Genomic DNA, 16,560 nt, shown 5'->3' on the forward strand with positions numbered 1-16,560 from the left:
ATTGACTCGTCCACAACAGGTTCGATTTTCTGGTGCTCCTTCTGATCAACGTTTTGAAATTTCTCTGGTAAAGACTCCAGGCGAAAATCCCTACGCCGAGAGTTGCAGAGAGGACAGCATTGTTGCCCAACGTAGCAAAGTGGTTCTGAGTCCCCCCACTTCAGAAGCACAGTTGCCAATTTAAATGCAAATTCCTGGACTCCTCTTTAGGCAGATTTGAATAACTATCTGTGGGAGCGAGATTCGTAATCTGCATTCTTTTAAAGTAGAGCTCCAGTAATCTTTGCCGTACAGTCAAGTTTGAATAGTTTTTAAGTAGGATTTGGACACTGGTAGACACTCCTAAACTAGCACTCTAAACTAAGCAGGTCATTTTACACGTCAGCTTCCGCTACTGTAAAAAGGAAACGGGTGCTAATTACTGTAAAAAGGAAACCGGTGATAATTACGAACCGGGCCTAAAACACTCGCCCCACCCCTTGCTGTAAGAATCAAATGACATGATTGGTTAAAGAGAGCGGGGGAGCCGCGGGTCATTGTGGGATACAGAGGGGCGGAAGGGTCCCGTGAAGCATTCTGGGATACTGAGTGGATCTCAGCCTCTCCCGGCCCCCAGCCTCGATTGCACGGCCGCTACGTTTCAGTGCTGCCTGACGTAACTATAATCACACCTCTTGCGTCTTGAAGTCTGGGAGGCTTCGGCTCACACCTCGCAAAGAGCAGTAACGACTTTCCGGGTTACCTTAGCTTTACGGCTCGTGCGTCTTACCACCGAACTCGGAAGAAGCTGGCGAGCAGTTTACGACAGCGCCGGTCGTGTTTACGGCGCCGGCTGCTGCGCGCGCATGTTCTCCCTTTTCCCTGTTCTCCGAGTGCTTCTGGTGACTCGCGTTTCTTGCCCCGACCATCTCCCGCCATCGGGGAGGGCCGAGGCCGTTGCAGGTGAGCGGCGTGTTGTGTGGGGTCCTGAGGGCTTCCGGAGCCGGTTGGGCTGGATCCTGCCTTCAGGGGCCTCCCGGAAGAGACCTCCTGTACGTGCCCTCCTGCTGCCACAGTTCCTCAGCCGGGCGGGGCAGAGAGCCACTTTTGGAGGCTCCGAGCCCAGCACCCCTTGGGGTGCGGGATCCGGCCCAGTTGGTGAAGTCTCTGGCTTTAAGCTCGCTTCTTGGCCACGGTTTAAGCGTATTTGGTTGTCACTTAACTCAGCTGGGTCTCAAGGTGTTTCTAAAGTGGCTGGAGGCTTCCTGAGTTTTTTCTACGAGTGGGTTATTGAGGGTGGTAAGCTGAGCGATGTTCGACCCCTGCCCTGAGGAATGCGCAGCTCAAATGTTTCTTTTCCTTTTCTTTGACATGAGAGGTTAGGATGGAGAATTGACCTGATCGGAAGTCTCTCTTCGCCCAGGGGTTGATGGGTGCGATCTGCGATGGCCTCGACAATATCTACACAACACTGTGGCCAGTACAGCTGTCACTGTCCATTTTCCCCGAACGACTCCATTTCCCCTACTGGTTCCATTCTGCTCGCTCTGTTTTACTTGGGCTGGAAAAGTGCGTGTCAAGCCTTGGGCCGGTTTCCTTCTTGAGCTTCTAACAGAACGACTAAACTGAAAGAACAGTGTATTTGCAGACATTCTTATTGCGTTGTTAAGTATGGTCTGAAAGTCCCAGAGTTTTTCAGACTGCCGCCCAGCTCTAATGGGATGAAGAGAGTGTCGGACTTACGGCAGACTGCCCTGTAAATCGAATCAGTTCAGAAACCATGGACAGGTCAACCGCTTGATGTGGCTGAGCTTCAGATTTTTATCTCTAAAATCGGGAGGGAGGTAGTGGTGTTAAAGTATCTAGTATGATGCCTCGTCCATCCAAAACCCGAACCCGTTGCCATCGAGTCGATTCGGACTCATAGCGACCCTATTGGGCATAATAGAACTGCCCCACACGGTTTCCGAGGAGCACCTGGTGGATTCAAACTGCTGACCTTTGGGTTAGCAGCTGTAGCTCTTAACCACTATGCTACCAGGGTTTCCGCCTCGTACATACAGCTCAATAGATATTTATTGAATGTGAATTGTTGAGATTACCGCCCCTTCCCTCTGTCCTCTTTGCTAGCATAGCTTAAGTTCAGAGTTGGAGGATGAAGCTCCTAGGTTCATTCCCTGTTGCTGTCATTCTAGTGTCATCTCTGTAGGAAGCCTCAATCTCCCCATTTTGGACAATGAGGAGAGTTTACTGAGTTCAGTATATCTCTGCTTTTCGATTTGCTCTTCAGGTTCCAGGAAATGCTTGTGTCATGAGTTTTTCTCAGGGAACGAAGGTTGTGAGCACTTTCAGAGTGCTGAAATGGATGGTAAACGCATAATTTTTGGTAGGGACTGTCAGGCAAGCATCTGCGTTGGAACCCCAGGCCCATATACTCCTGAGAGGAGTTAAAGCGTTGTGCAGAGAGTGGACTCTGGAGCCAGACTGCCTGGATTCAAATTCCTTATCAACTACCATTGAGACTTTGGGTAATTTCTTAACTTCACTGTGCCTCAGTTTTATTATCTGAAAGTGGGAATAATACTGGTCCCCACCTCACAGGATTGTTGGGAGGATTTAGCGAATTCATATATGGTTAGCACTGAAAACAGTACGTGGTATCCATAATATTTGATGTATGGTAGCTTTTGGCCTAAGGTTTATGGTGACATCAGCCTTCTGGCAGGCCTTTGCCTGGCTATGTCCACTTGCTCTGCACACAGGATTTGCATTGGTGATAGAAAATTGGAAGAACAAGAAAGGAAAGTCAAATTTTCTGACATAACTTACGGATTCTTTTTTCTCACCACTCTTTGGGCATAAATGTATTTTGCAAGGCTGGGTAGTAATTATGTGGCATTTTACAAAGGAGGCATTTTCATGTGTGTTGACCAGGACTTCCACGGTGATCTCGTAGTACAAGATAAAGCAAGGATTCTATTTATTTTACAGATGGGGAGACGGGGGCTTAGGGAGGAATCGTATGCCTGGGTGAAGGGGCTTCTAAGAACAGAATGTGGTTATTACAGTTGCAGAAGGGTTACCAGATTTCATCAAATTTGTGAGACACACTGATGTTAAGAAGCACCACTATCTTATGTAACGCCGAGAAAAACTGCCAATTAAGCTGTGGTACACCATCAAACATAAGTTGTAGCTTCATTTCAAAGATGTCACAGCTGAAAAAGTGTCACAGAACTAATGAAATACAGTGAATCAATTTGGTTATCAATCTAATGAGCTTTATTCACAGTGTCACTTATAAGAAAGCATCTCGTCAGTAGCTCAGTAGTTCAGAGTTGCATTTTGTGTGTTGCTTTTTGAATTTTTATCATTTCTGTCTGGGCCTACCTCAAATGGAGGACTTTTTGTACTGTGAGGCCTTTCTTCCCGCAGCTACTCACCTTATTTGTGTCTTTAAGGTTTTAGAAGATGGCGAAGTTCATGACACCCGTGATCCAAGATAATCCCTCAGGCTGGGGCCCGTGTGCAGTTCCCGAGCAGTTTCGGGATATGCCCTACCAGCCGTTCAGCAAAGGAGACCGGCTAGGAAAGGTACTTGCCTGTCAGCAGGACTCTGCGTCTTTCAAGCTGTGGCTGTTACTCCCCAGGAGTTCCTGTTTGCATTTTATTCTCTCAAAAGCATAACCCCTGCGTTCCTTATAGTGATACCAGCTGAGAAAGGCTCTGACCTCTGGAAGTAGTCACAGGAGAGCTGCGTACTTACAAAGGCATTGTGATCCAGTTCTTCTGAGACTTTATCACACTGTTTCCTCCTGTAACTTTTTCAGGGGTTTCTGGGTCAACAGCAACTTGCCTGGTTGACCTGTGCATTCTCTGTCTTTCCTTGTTGCTCTTAATAGGTGGCAGATTGGACAGGTGCCACATACCAGGATAAGAGGTACACAAGTAAGTATTCTTAAACTGACTGCCAAATCAGGACCCTGGGAGAATTGATACTTGTTCTAGTCCATCTGAAAGCTTTCTAGAGTGGGAAGGAAATGCTGACAATAATTTGTAGGTTTTAGGAGCATACCCTGGACTGTGCACATGAAATAGCCCCAAAACTTAAAGCTTCACTAAAAAGGCTTAAATGGAAATTAGAAGCAGTTTAGCTTATTAGGGGAGTGAGGGTTTCTCCCATTGTTGGGGGAACCACAGACCCTTTTAAAAATCTGCTGACCACATTCCCATTTTGCATTCCATTGCTTGGGATTTTCTGAACTTCTGAAGCCCATCAATAGACGCCAGGTTTAAAACCTCTGGTTTTAAGATCCCAGTAAGGTACGTAAGGTTTTTCTTTCTGCCAAATAAGGTAGTTGGAGGTAGCTGCATGGAGCACCGGCTTAAGATTACCTGAGGCTGAGGTTGGCAAGAAAGTGTATTACGATCCATTAGACAGGTCTCTCCTGGCCACCACATGATGAGAATGGTGGTACCTGAGCCTTTCAGGCTTGAATGTGCGTGTAAATCACCTGGGGACCTTGTTAAAATGCTGATTCTGATTCATGAGGCCTAGGGTGGGGCCTGAGAGTCTGCATTTCTAACAGGCTCCCGGCCAGTGCTACAGGCCCAAGCCACACTTTAAATGGCAAGGCAGTTTACAGTAAGGTCTGGAGGTAGCAGTGATTACAGACGGTCGCCTCTTTCTCCAGATAAGTATTCCTCTCAGTTTGGTGGTGGAAGTCAATATGCTTATTTCCACGAGGAGGATGAAACTAGCTTCCAGCTGGTGGATACAGCACGCACGCAGAAGACTGCCTACCAGCGGAACCGGATGAGGTTCGCACAGGTAGGCCAAGACAGGAGCCTGTCCATCTTGGGGCTGTTACTGTTGGCTGGCACATGCTGCTAAAAACGCCAGCTTGTGAGTACTTACGATAAGGAGAGCACGTTATCATGGGTCTCTGGTCAATTCCCGAGGAACTGTTCAGTACATGGGTACTGGCCTGTGTTCCTGACAAATTGTGCTAAAGTAAACTTGTACTGGGTTCAGTAATACATTTAAATAGTTTAAATTTCTGATAGTCAGTAGTTAGGACGTCATACCCATCCTGTGCTAAGAAAAGATTTTTTACCTAGCAGCTGTCTGCCTCTGTCAGATAAAAAGGTGCATCTGTGCCTGTGGCCTCACTTAATTGTTGTATGTGGGCTTTATTGCGTAGATGGTCCAGTCAGCCTACATCTTATTACATAAAGAAGCAAACTCAGAAACTCTAATAAAGACCTAGTAAACTTCCTTCAGTAGAAAATATGTTGTGGGAATATAAGTCCAAGCTAGTTCCAACTCCATGCCCCACTAAAACCTCCAGACTTGATTCTGTAGAGTGAAAGCAGAGTAGAATGCAAAACATGGCATTTTGCCTCCTACACTTCCCTTTAAAAACCCATTGCCGTTGAGTCGATTCCAGCTCAGAGCAACCCTATAAGACAGAGTAGAACTGCCCCATAGAGTTTCCAGGGAGTGCCTGGTGGATTCAAACTGCCGACCTTTTGGTTAGCAGCTGTAGCTCTTAACCACTACACCATCAGGGTTTCCACACTTCCCTTTAGCACTGCCTTTTGTAAGCCAAGTCTCCTAGCTTATAACATAATTTTTTTTCCTGGTTCCCAGCGTAATCTCCGCAGAGACAAAGATCGACGGAACATGCTGCAGTTCAACCTGCAGACCCTGCCTAAGAGTGCCAAGCAGAAGGAAAGGTAAGATGCCCATCCTGCCAGAACAGGCTATTCTTCCCAGACTGAATCATTGGGATCACTGGGCCAAAGCAAGAGGATAGTTGCTTTCCCCACCATTGCAGATTTTTTAATTCCTAAAGTAGATTAAGCTACCTTTTTAGCCCTCGCACCGTTCTCCAAAGGTCAGTTCCTGGCAGACAGAATGAGCAGAAGTCTACTTGGTGGTGGACATGAGCACTGAAGGAAAGCAAAGTCACTTCAATCAGGAGAGCCCTTGTAGCCTACCTAGGCGTAGTTCACACTGTGGTGTTCTCTAAGCCACCTGGGGCTGTGTAGTGCATCAGCCCTGCCTAAGTTGGGGGCTGCCAGTGGGCAGTCAGTCTCTGGATGGAATAAATTAGACCTGGTCAATACTGGGGGCAGGCATGCCCCTTCTGGCATCTCTGGTGTGCACCACACACTATTGGCCTATTCATTCCTACTAAGACCGCATTTTCTATAGCTCAGAGAAGATAGTGGTGGTGTTGAGATCAGCTGGAGAGAATGGCAGCTTCTGCCTTTTGAAGAAGCCACCAACTTAAAGCCCTGTTCTGAGATCACAGTTTTTCTGTCTTGCCAGAGAGCGCATACGACTGCAGAAGAAATTCCAGAAGCAGTTTGGAGTGAGGCAAAAATGGGACCAAAAATCACAGGTAGCGTATCTGTACCAGAATTCTGTCTAGGAATTCCATCTGTTTTGTTTGCTCGCGTACCAGCTTTACTGACATAATAACTCACGTACTATACGATTCACCCATTTGAAATGTACAGTGATCTTTAGTATATTCAGAGTCGTACAGCTATTATCACTATCAATTTTAGAACATCTTCATCACCCCAGAAAGAAGCCCCATAACCTTTCGCAGCCATCCTGCAGCCTCCCCATCCCTGCCCTGCTCTCAGCCCTCGGCAATCACTAGTCTACATTCTGTCACTATGGATTTGCCTATTCTGACCATTTCTTATAAATGGAATCATACAATATGTGGTCTTTGACATGGTTCTTTCACTTAGCAAAATGTTTTCACAGCTCGTCTCTGTTACAGATGTCACTGTTTGTGTTGATGGCTGAGTAATATTCCAGTGTGTGGATACAGCACATTTTATTTATCCATCTAACTCATGAACATCTGGGTTGTTTCCACTTTGGGGCTGTTACGGATAATGCTTCCGTAACATCTGTGTACGAGTTGTTGTTTACGTGTATTTTCATCTCTCCTGGGCAGCTACCTAGGAAGGGAGTTCCATTTGCTTTTGAAAGCCCAGTCCCTTCCATCCTCTTCTACATTGTAACTCCTCAACGTTGAGGGCTCCTTCAGGAACAGCCAGTGCTTATAAATGCTCAGTGTGTGTTTACTGAAGCCCTTCTTCATGCTGCCCGTCTGTCGTTTGCTTCCCTTTTTGCATTGGCTGTAGTTTATTTGTTTTGCTCTTTTGCACTGGCTGTAATGTTTTCCATCGGATGGTTTTTCGCTACAGAAGCCCCGAGATTCTTCAGTCGAAGTGCGCAGTGACTGGGAAGTAAAAGAGGAAATGGACTTTCCTCAGTTAATGAAGATGCGCTACTTGGAAGTTTCAGAGCCACAGGACATGTAAGTAGGATCTTTCACAACCTCTCACCACGCTCCTGTGTGTGGGACCGGATGGTGCTGACTGTTAAGCCCTAGTATTTCCAAAAAGGATTTGAGGCCACTTAATCCCAAAAGATAGTAAGATGTACAGATGTGTTTAAAAACTCAAGGCCAAGGGAGGAAAAGCAAAAAGAAGTGTACTGGTATTAAACATCAGATTTCTTGCAGCTTCCTGACGTCCTGAGCAAAAAGGAAATAAGATTAAGTTATGTAGCCCTTTTGGCAGAAAGAAATACAGTATTTTCCTCGGAAAGCTGATGCCTTGAGGAGACGCTACAGTGACAGACAGACCACCTGGGTGCCTCTGTACCTTGTCATCTCCCTGTCTTGGCCTCAGTCTCCCAATCTTTAAAATGGAGAGGTTGGGCTGGATTAGTTGTGTTCTCTGTCTGTGGAGCCACATCAGGAGCTGAGGGCTCAGGGAACTGGGCGAGCACTCGGAATTCATCACCTGTTCTAGTCAGAGAAACTATTTCCATCCTTTTTACATGTAAGACTTCTGACTTCATGACTTAAAAGGAAAAAGTAATAAATATTGGATTACTCAGGGGGCACGTCAGAATCACCTGAGAAGCTTTAGAAACTATAGGATGCCCAGATCTGGGGTGGTCACCCCACAGTGGCATTTTTAAAGCTTCTGGGTGGTTCCGCCATGCAGCCTTGGTTGAGAACAAGGGTCTTGCTCTTAAGTAGGTCTTCCCTATACTTGGCATGTGTCACCCGCTTGGCCCTCACCAAGCGTTGCAGGGCCCTGGGATACTATGAAAAAGCCTTTGACCGTGTCTCACCTGCCCTTCCCTCAGCAAGCATTGCGGGGCCCTGGAGTACTATGATAAAGCCTTTGACCCTGTCTCACCTGCCCTCCCCTCAGCGAGCGTTGCGGGGCCCTGGAGTACTATGATAAAGCCTTTGACCGTGTCTCACCCGCCCTCCCCTCAGCGAGTGTTGCGGGGCCCTGGAGTACTATGATAAAGCCTTTGACCGCATCACCACGAGGAATGAGAAGCCACTGCGGAGCATCAAACGCATCTTCCACACTGTCACCACCACGGACGACCCTGTCATCAGAAAGGTACCCATCCCCTCTTTGCCCCTTCCCACCCTTTAGGAATGCTGCCAGAGGAGGCCTCTCAGAAAGAACAGATCACAGAGATCCATATATATAGTTTGGGCCTTAGAAACTCCCTTAGAAAAGGCTCTTCTGAATCAGACCTGCTAGTGGATGAAAATAAAAGCACTTTGCTGGCTAGGCCTTAAATTTGGTGTTAAGCAGACCTGAACTTGAATCCTAGCTCTGCCATACCTGACTGCTTCCTAGCTTCCCCTCTCTGGAGCCTTAGTAAATGTACTTCCCACGTGCCATCGGGCTGAGGATGAAACTGTCATAAGGCACTTTCCTGGAATCTAGTGAGTGCTCTGTGAGCTGCAGCCCAGGACGGTGACATCCTCATCCAGGCAGCTCTGCTCAGGACCCTCTGCAACTGGGAGACGTGCTTCTGTGAAAGGGCACCTCGTTCCTAAGGGATTTTGTGGCTGGCACAGGAGTCCTTTCCCTCTAGATAGGCCATTAACCAGAGAGTGTCCTCACACCCGTCTCTCTCGTCCTCCTTGTAGTTGGCAAAAACTCAGGGGAACGTGTTTGCCACTGATGCCATCCTGGCCACACTGATGAGCTGCACCCGCTCAGTGTATTCCTGGGACATCGTCGTCCAGAGGGTTGGCTCCAAGCTCTTCTTTGACAAGAGAGACAACTCTGACTTTGGTAAGAAGCCTGTCTGAGAACACACAAAGGCCTTGGGTATTTTCATTGTTTTGGGGCAATGAGTACTGAAGAACAGGTAGGAAATGGTCTGTTTCCCCAACCAGTGTGGACAGCAACGTCCACATCCCTCCCTGCCTCCTCACAGACACGGAGAAGGGTTTTCTGTCCCTGCCGTGTCTCCTTGAGGCCTCGGCTTTCTGATTCCCCACAGCTCCCTGTGCTCTGCTCCCAAACAGTACTTATTTGAGCAGCACTTTCCTGCCTTCTGCCATCTCTGTGTACTATCTTTAGCATTCAGTATTTTTCTTTAAATTGATGACTTTAACGTATTTATAAGGGGAAAACACACATGCATGTATTTTGTACCATACGTATACCTGAGCACCGTGAAAGAAAACCAGGTCACTCGAAAAAATAACAGCAAAGGAAACAAAACAATATTCTGAGCCTGAGGCCTTCTCTCAGAAGTCTGAGGTCTGAGGCTTTCTTTTGGTTAAAAAAGTAGAGTAGTAAGCATTTGATGTTAAAAGATGTAATAGGAACAAAATCAATTTTTTTTTTTTTTTTGAGGATCTTGAAAAATTACAAAAATAATATTGTTATTACTGTGTGATTGAATGTTATTTAATGTTAAATAACTAAATGCCAAAATCAAACACACTGCCATCAAGTCACTTCTGACTCACAGTGACCTTATGATGTTAGGCAGCATCTAAAATTATCCAGGAGCCCTTCCCTCCACCAAACATGTCCGACGCTTGGGAGATCCTCACTAGTAGGTGGCAGGTCTTGGAAGGGCCTCTGTCGTAGATATCTCCTCTCAGTGCCATGTACATCACTTGCGTTTGGTGACTCTTGGTTCTATGGGTGGGTGACCATGCCACCACTTTTGCAGACCTCCTGACAGTGAGTGAGACAGCCAACGAGCCCCCTCAGGATGAAGGCAATTCCTTCAACTCACCCCGCAACCTGGCTATGGAAGCAACCTATATCAACCACAATTTCTCCCAGCAGTGCTTGAGAATGGTGAGGAAACAGGGGTCTTGGGATTGAGTCCTTTTTAGTTGGTCAGCTACCATTGAGTGTCTGCTTTGCACCAAGCTCTGGGGTCGTGGCACTGAGCAGGACGGACATGGTACGAGCTGGGGGTTGGAGGTCAGACTGCCTAACTTTGAACCACAGACCCAACACTTAATAGCTTTGTGGTTCTGGGCATGTTTTATGTCTGTAAAATTAGAATACTGATAGTAATTGTTTCCGACACATAGTGAGGATTCCTTTCATTATTTCACAGACATGGTTTTAGGTGCTGGGGATACAGCAGTCAACAAACAAGACAAAGTCCCTGTCCTTATGAAGCTTCATTATAGTAGAGGGAGAAAGACAACCATCACCAAATAAATGTGTTATGTCAAATGGTGATCACTGCTGGGGAGAAAAGGAAGCAGGGGAGGGACATTCAGTAAATGCCAGCTCTTGCGTGTCTTGTAATGCATGGGGCACTTTACAGTCAGAAGGGGTAGACAGAGGTGCTGGATCTGCTTGATTGGCCTTGGTGACAAGGTTAGGACTGGCTTGTGACACTGCTGGTGTTTTTTGCAGGGGAAGGAACGATACAACTTCCCCAACCCGAACCCGTTTGTAGAGGATGACATGGATAAGAATGAAATCGCCTCTGTTGCATACCGGTATGTCACCTCTGGCGGGGAGCACCCCAGCTGGGTGACCAGATTGGGGCGCAGATCCTGTCCTGTTTGGGATGGTATGTCTGAGATGTAGGATCTCAAGAGACCAAGTGAGTCTCTTCCTTGCAGTTACCGCAGGTGGAAACTTGGTGACGACATTGACCTGATTGTCCGCTGCGAGCATGATGGCGTCATGACCGGAGCCAACGGGGAGGTGTCCTTCCTCAACATCAAGACCCTCAATGAGTGGGATTCCAGGGTGAGGCACAGCCCTGCCACCCTCCTCGTCACACCCGTAGCTGTTCCTACAGTGCACGTTGTCACTCAGTCTGGCTTTCGTGAGCTTTTCTTTTTCTCTATTTCATTACTTAACAGAGCTATCTAGAATTTTGGGGGGGTGGGTGGGAGGTCTGAGTTTTTCCCTCCACCCAGTTCCTCGGTCTGTGTGTGTGGGTGTAGAATGTCGATAAAGTCTTAAGAACTTTTCTGCTTATTTTGCACATGGAAGCCAGTAACTGCCTTCTTCCAGCACTTCGTCCCGCTCTTTCCATTTCTGATCTCCTATTGGCTTCTGCTCTGTGGGGCCTCTGACTTTGATCTCTCCTTATCTTCTGGGTTGGCCGGTTTCCCGTAAGCCCGACAGCTCTTCTTTTTGACCTGTCCTTTCATTTACTGCAGCCACTGCCTTCTTTTCAGCTTTTGGACTCCTTCTTCACGTACTGAACGCCAAGATTCTCAGATCTAGCAGAGAATTGGCCCTTAAGAGGCGCCTCAAAAGAAAGGTGTTTTCTCCATTTTTCCTCCTCTTTCCATCCCCTCTCATCTGGTGTTCCATGACTGTTGGGGCATTACTCTTTCTGAGGCCACCCAGGCTCATGGGCTGTGTCTGAGTTTGAAGTGGGTGGCAGTTTTGGGTGCTGCGGATCAGACACACGTCAGCCAATAGAGCTCGGTGGGGAAGGACAGCTCCAAGGCCCAGCTCATGCTGAAAAAGCTTCTGAGGACCTGCCCCTCCTCTGTTTTCGTCCCTCATTTTCAGGCTGCCGCTGACTCTCATCCCCAAGTGCTCCTTCGCCTCCACCAGCTGCTGAAATAGCACGCTGGAAGGTTTGCTGTGACCTTGGCTCTGGGCCTTCGAATTTCCACCGTGGCTTTTCTGTAGCATGTGGCATTGTTGCGTCTGTAGCGCTGCCCTTAGTGTTACACATGACTCTTCTGCTCCTTCACACTTTCTTTGCTAAGTCTTCTCCTTTTTGACTCCCAGTGGAGCCTTCTCTAAGGGCTCTTTTTGCCATAATTACACCTTTGTATAGCCCTGTATTCGTTTTCTTCTGCCTTGTGAAAACACAAAGTTAGTGGCTTGAAACAACGTCTGTTTACTACTCACAGTTCTGTAGGTCAGAAGTCCACCACAGCGTGGCTGTGGTCTGAGTATCACACGGCTGAAATGAAGGTGTCGATGGAGCTGAGTTCTCATCTGGAGTCCTGGGGGGAAATTCGCTTCCAAGCCCGTTCAAGTTGTTGCAGAATTCAGTTCCCTGCATTTGTAGGACTGAGGTCCTGGTTCCCATGCCACCTGTCAGCCTCTCAGCTCCTAGAAGCTACCCGCATTCCTTTCCACGTGGCCCCCGCCATCTTCAGCGACTGCACATCAAATCCTTCTCATGCTTCCCGTCTCTGACTTCTCTCTGACCTCTGTGCCCAAATTTCAGAGCCTCATGATTAGATCAGGCCCACCCGGATAGTCTCCCTAGCTTCACGTAACTGACTGGGAACTTCCTTACATCTAGGGTCCCTTCTGCCACATAAAGTAGCATAATCATGGGGGTGATGTTTCATAGGCACACGTTCTGCCCCTGCTCAAGGGGAGGAGACTCTGGAAGGTGAGGCTCTTAGAGTTCTGCCCACCCCAAGCCCCAACCATGAGCACCATACAAATGACTTCTAAAATCTACTCTGGCTTGGCTCCCACTTTTTTTTTTTTGCTGAAACACCTGCCCCTCCCAACGTCCTCATTTCTCTTGTTGCCTCTGGCTTGGCCATCCATCAGCTTTATCTTTCTCCCGCCCACCTAAGCTCAAAGCCTGGGACATCCCTGACTCCTCCTTTGCTGCCAGGTACAGCCTGTCTGCTTGCTCTGTCTTGGCTTTCACTGGCGACATCATCACCCTCGTTTAGGACCCTATTCATTATGCCTGTTTGCATTCATCTCCAGACCGACCTCTAACTCCTACCTGCTCCCCCGTTCATCTCTGCCAATTGTCCAAACCACCGCTGCTGTCAGGCAGCACAGGTTGGTGGAGGGCTCTTAAATGCCCACCGCACGCTCACAGGGGCACTGCAGCGTATTAGAACGCCTGCGGGAAGCACACACAGCAACATCTGTCAGAGTCTGCTCGTAAGGTGTTTGGCATAAATGGTTTGCCAGCCACTGTTTTTGCCTCTGGACCTCAGAGGTAAGGCATCATCCTGGTTCTGATGCATTTAGCGTCCAGGCGGGTTCCTTCTGAAATGTGTGAAGCTCAGCAGACTGGAGTAGTAGCCTCCTTGTTTTGTAGGTTGAGCTTTCTGTTAGGTGATGTTTCCCGCAAGTGTTAGTTTTATAAACTTTTGCCTTTTTTTCCTTTATTTCTGTGAGATAAGGTTTGCAAGCATAATTATGGCTTTCCTGTGTGATAGTTAGGGAGCCCTAATGGGTTTGTTTTGGTTTTTCTGTGTCATGTTTGGAAAACCAGAGATTCCCGATGTAATCTACTGGAAAGGTACCTGCAATCGATTCCTTATCTAGCTCTCACTGGTATATGGTCATACCACAGATCCATGGTGTCACAGTGCCCCTCACCTTGTTGGTGGCTTATATTACCAGATCATACTTCTCAAAATCTCTATTACCAACCCAAAATTTAAACACACTCAATTAGTAAACATGCATTCCAATACTTTTCTGAAAACACAGGAATTCTTTGGTGGTTAGTTTTTGTTCTTGCCTAGGGTTGCCATGAACCCAGAAAGTTTTTTGAACCTCTGCCATATGACATTCAGCCAGTCACTTCTTCCCTCGTGTGTAGATGAGGTGGTTGGAGAAGGTAATCTCTGCTTGTCTGTCTGTGTCAGTACCATCAGCCTCTGAGCTCCTTGGCCTCTGCCCCCACCCCCGGCCAACCCCGCCCGTCTCCCACCATGCCTTTCAGGTCGGGCCCTTCTGTCTCCATTTGCAGCTTCTGCTGGTATTCTCCACCAAGTTAACTGTTAGGCTTCCTCTCTGAAACCCTTCCTTACCACCCAACACATAGTGAACATTTGCCCTTGCAGGTTACGTGGCACTTTTTTTTTTTTTTTAACCATTTCTGTGTGTGTGCACACACGCACATGTCGTGCGGTCCTACGTGCATACTCACTGACTTTGTAATCAGGCAGGCTAGGAAGTCTCTTCTCGGCCTTCACTCCTGCAATGGGCTCTCCTTTTGCAGCACTGTAACGGCGTTGACTGGCGTCAGAAACTAGACTCGCAGAGAGGCGCCGTCATTGCCACAGAGCTGAAGAACAACAGCTACAAGCTGGCCCGGTGGACCTGCTGTGCTTTGCTGGCCGGATCCGAGTACCTCAAGCTTGGGTGAGGCTTCTGTCCAGGAGTTGTGACTGACCTTCTGAAAGGAGACTGGGGGTGGGGAGATGAAGGCTGACCTTTTCCCCTTTTCCTTAAGAAAAGCATCAGACCAAGTGTCACTCTGACCACAAGCGTGACTGTCTCTCAGGGCCAGCCTGCCCCACCACTAATGTCCCCTTGCCCCCGCTAGCTACGTGTCCCGGTACCATGTGAAAGACTCCTCACGCCACGTGATCCTGGGTACCCAGCAGTTCAAGCCCAATGAGTTTGCCAGCCAGATCAACCTGAGTATAGAGAACGCCTGGGGCATCCTGCGCTGCGTCATTGACATCTGCATGAAGCTGGAGGAGGGCAAGTACCTTATCCTCAAGGACCCCAACAAGCAGGTCATCCGTGTCTACAGCCTGCCGGACGGCACCTTCAGCTCTGATGAGGACGATGAAGAGGAGGAGGAGGAAGAGGAAGAAGAAGGTTGGTAGCAAGCCTTTGTGAAGTCTGTAGAGATCTCTGGGTTGGTAAGGGAGCGAGCTCTATAGCCACTGTCATCTCTAACTCTGACTTAAAGTTTTTGAGAGTTCCCAGAGACTTGCAAGTGGAGTACCATTCCCTCTGGCTCTGGAAGAGCTTCTTCAAGAGGCTTTAGATCAGAGGGGGCCTTGGGGAGGACAGTGGACTTTTAGAGAAGTTTCTGGGGTGAGGAAGAAGCATCTGGAGAAAGGCAGTGAGAGTCCCTGATGAGCAGCCAGTATTGTGAGAGAAAAGAGATCTGCTCCAGGTTAGCTACACGGCTGCATGGCCCAAAGCATTCTCTTTCCTGCTTCACCAGCTGGTGACTGAGGGAAAAATCTGTTCACCCTGTGAGGATCTAAGAGGCTTAACTCCTGAGCTGAAAAAGTTTGTTCACCAGAGGTTCAGAAAGGCAGTGAATGTGGCCTCACATGAAGTGGCTCATTTCTCAAACTATTTTGTCTCTTTCAGAGGAAGAAGCTTAAACCAGATGGTGATGTGGACCTGGAGCTGTAATTCCACAGAGCCTGGAAGGGCCTTTGATCCTTAAGGGGATGTTTGCCCGACTCTGCTCTCTCCAGTTTGCAGAAGGAATAAAGTCTCAGTCTGTATAGTCTCTTTACTTCATTGTATGCCAAGATCAGTGACAGTACAGCCCTTACTCCTTCCCTACCATGTAGCCCTTGTGAGGTACACCAGTTTCTATCTGGAGCTCATAATCTTGCTCTCGAGCATTTTGGGTTTTATGTTCCTGTTAGAGGGTGACTGCCCTAGAACATTTTGTTCCTGGAACCCCTTGAAATTATTCTTCCATGAGGAGCCTTGTCCCCATAAGGAATCCATTTGCACAAGCATGAGCACCTGCTGACTGTGTAAGACCCAGCTGTGTAAGGGACACGGTGACTAGTAAAAGATGGAGCAGGGCACAGCCTTCGGTGGTTGATGTGAGTTTGCTACTCATGAAGGATACTGTCTCAGATTTTGGTGGATGTCCCGCTGGGTGGTGATGGTAATCGTTTGTAAATTGTTCTCAGGCTTGGCTTGGGCTGGTGACAGAATCTCGGACCAGCACCCACAAAGCAGTGTGTCATGGACACATCAGAGCTATGGGTGTTCAGAACACATGAGCTTTCATAAGTCAGTGGTGTTCTGTTCTTGGTATTATTTATGACGTATTTGTCCTATCAGATATAATGGTAAGCTTTCTATAAATATCTGAGTTTCATAGAAAACTAGGATACAGGTGGAATACCATTGTACAGATGGGGAAAGATGCTCAGCTTTTGAGTAACATCCCTAAAGTTACAATTTTCATCAAAATAATTAGCCTCAGAAAGCAAGCAAGTCTATTGGACTTCTTTGTCAGAGCATAAAATGTGCTTCCTGGGGCCTTGTCAGCGTAGGTGGAATGTTAGAAAATACACACCAAAGTGGTGCTTCAGGTGCCACAAGGTCTCAAGGTTGGACTGACAGTCCTCACCAAGCCATTACCCAGCCCAGTGGGATTCAGGGCAGGGAAAGGGCAGGTTAGTTTCAAGCTCCTCTAAAAACATTTTTCATCAACTTCCACAGGCTTCATTTCTCCGTTCTGCCCCACTTTCATCTGACCTGCATGGGGCCAAGCCGATAACT

At 47.7% G+C, this 16,560-nt stretch overlaps 1 protein-coding gene across 2 annotated transcripts; it reads left to right on the plus strand.

The window, feature by feature from the left end:
* The first annotated feature begins 636 nt into the window (after positions 1-636).
* Positions 637-15,550, plus strand: EIF3D (eukaryotic translation initiation factor 3 subunit D). Of its 2 annotated transcripts, none has more exons than XM_003419785.4 (15): positions 637-942; positions 3,441-3,573; positions 3,882-3,927; positions 4,674-4,810; positions 5,633-5,718; positions 6,317-6,389; positions 7,216-7,328; positions 8,307-8,439; positions 8,982-9,129; positions 10,025-10,155; positions 10,732-10,817; positions 10,944-11,073; positions 14,285-14,427; positions 14,612-14,892; positions 15,400-15,550. In XM_003419785.4, exons 2-15 carry the CDS (start codon positions 3,451-3,453, stop codon positions 15,411-15,413), a joined length of 1,644 nt encoding a protein of 547 aa, XP_003419833.1. In that variant the 5' UTR covers positions 637-942; positions 3,441-3,450; the 3' UTR covers positions 15,414-15,550. The 2 variants fall into 2 exon arrangements, with proteins under 2 accessions (XP_003419833.1, XP_064139687.1); XM_064283617.1 differs by lacking the exon at positions 637-942 and adding an exon at positions 979-2,507.
* Positions 15,551-16,560: the final 1,010 nt, after the last annotated feature.

This window comes from Loxodonta africana, chromosome 4, assembly GCF_030014295.1.
Source record: "Loxodonta africana isolate mLoxAfr1 chromosome 4, mLoxAfr1.hap2, whole genome shotgun sequence".
NCBI classification, from domain to species: Eukaryota; Metazoa; Chordata; class Mammalia; order Proboscidea; family Elephantidae; genus Loxodonta; species Loxodonta africana.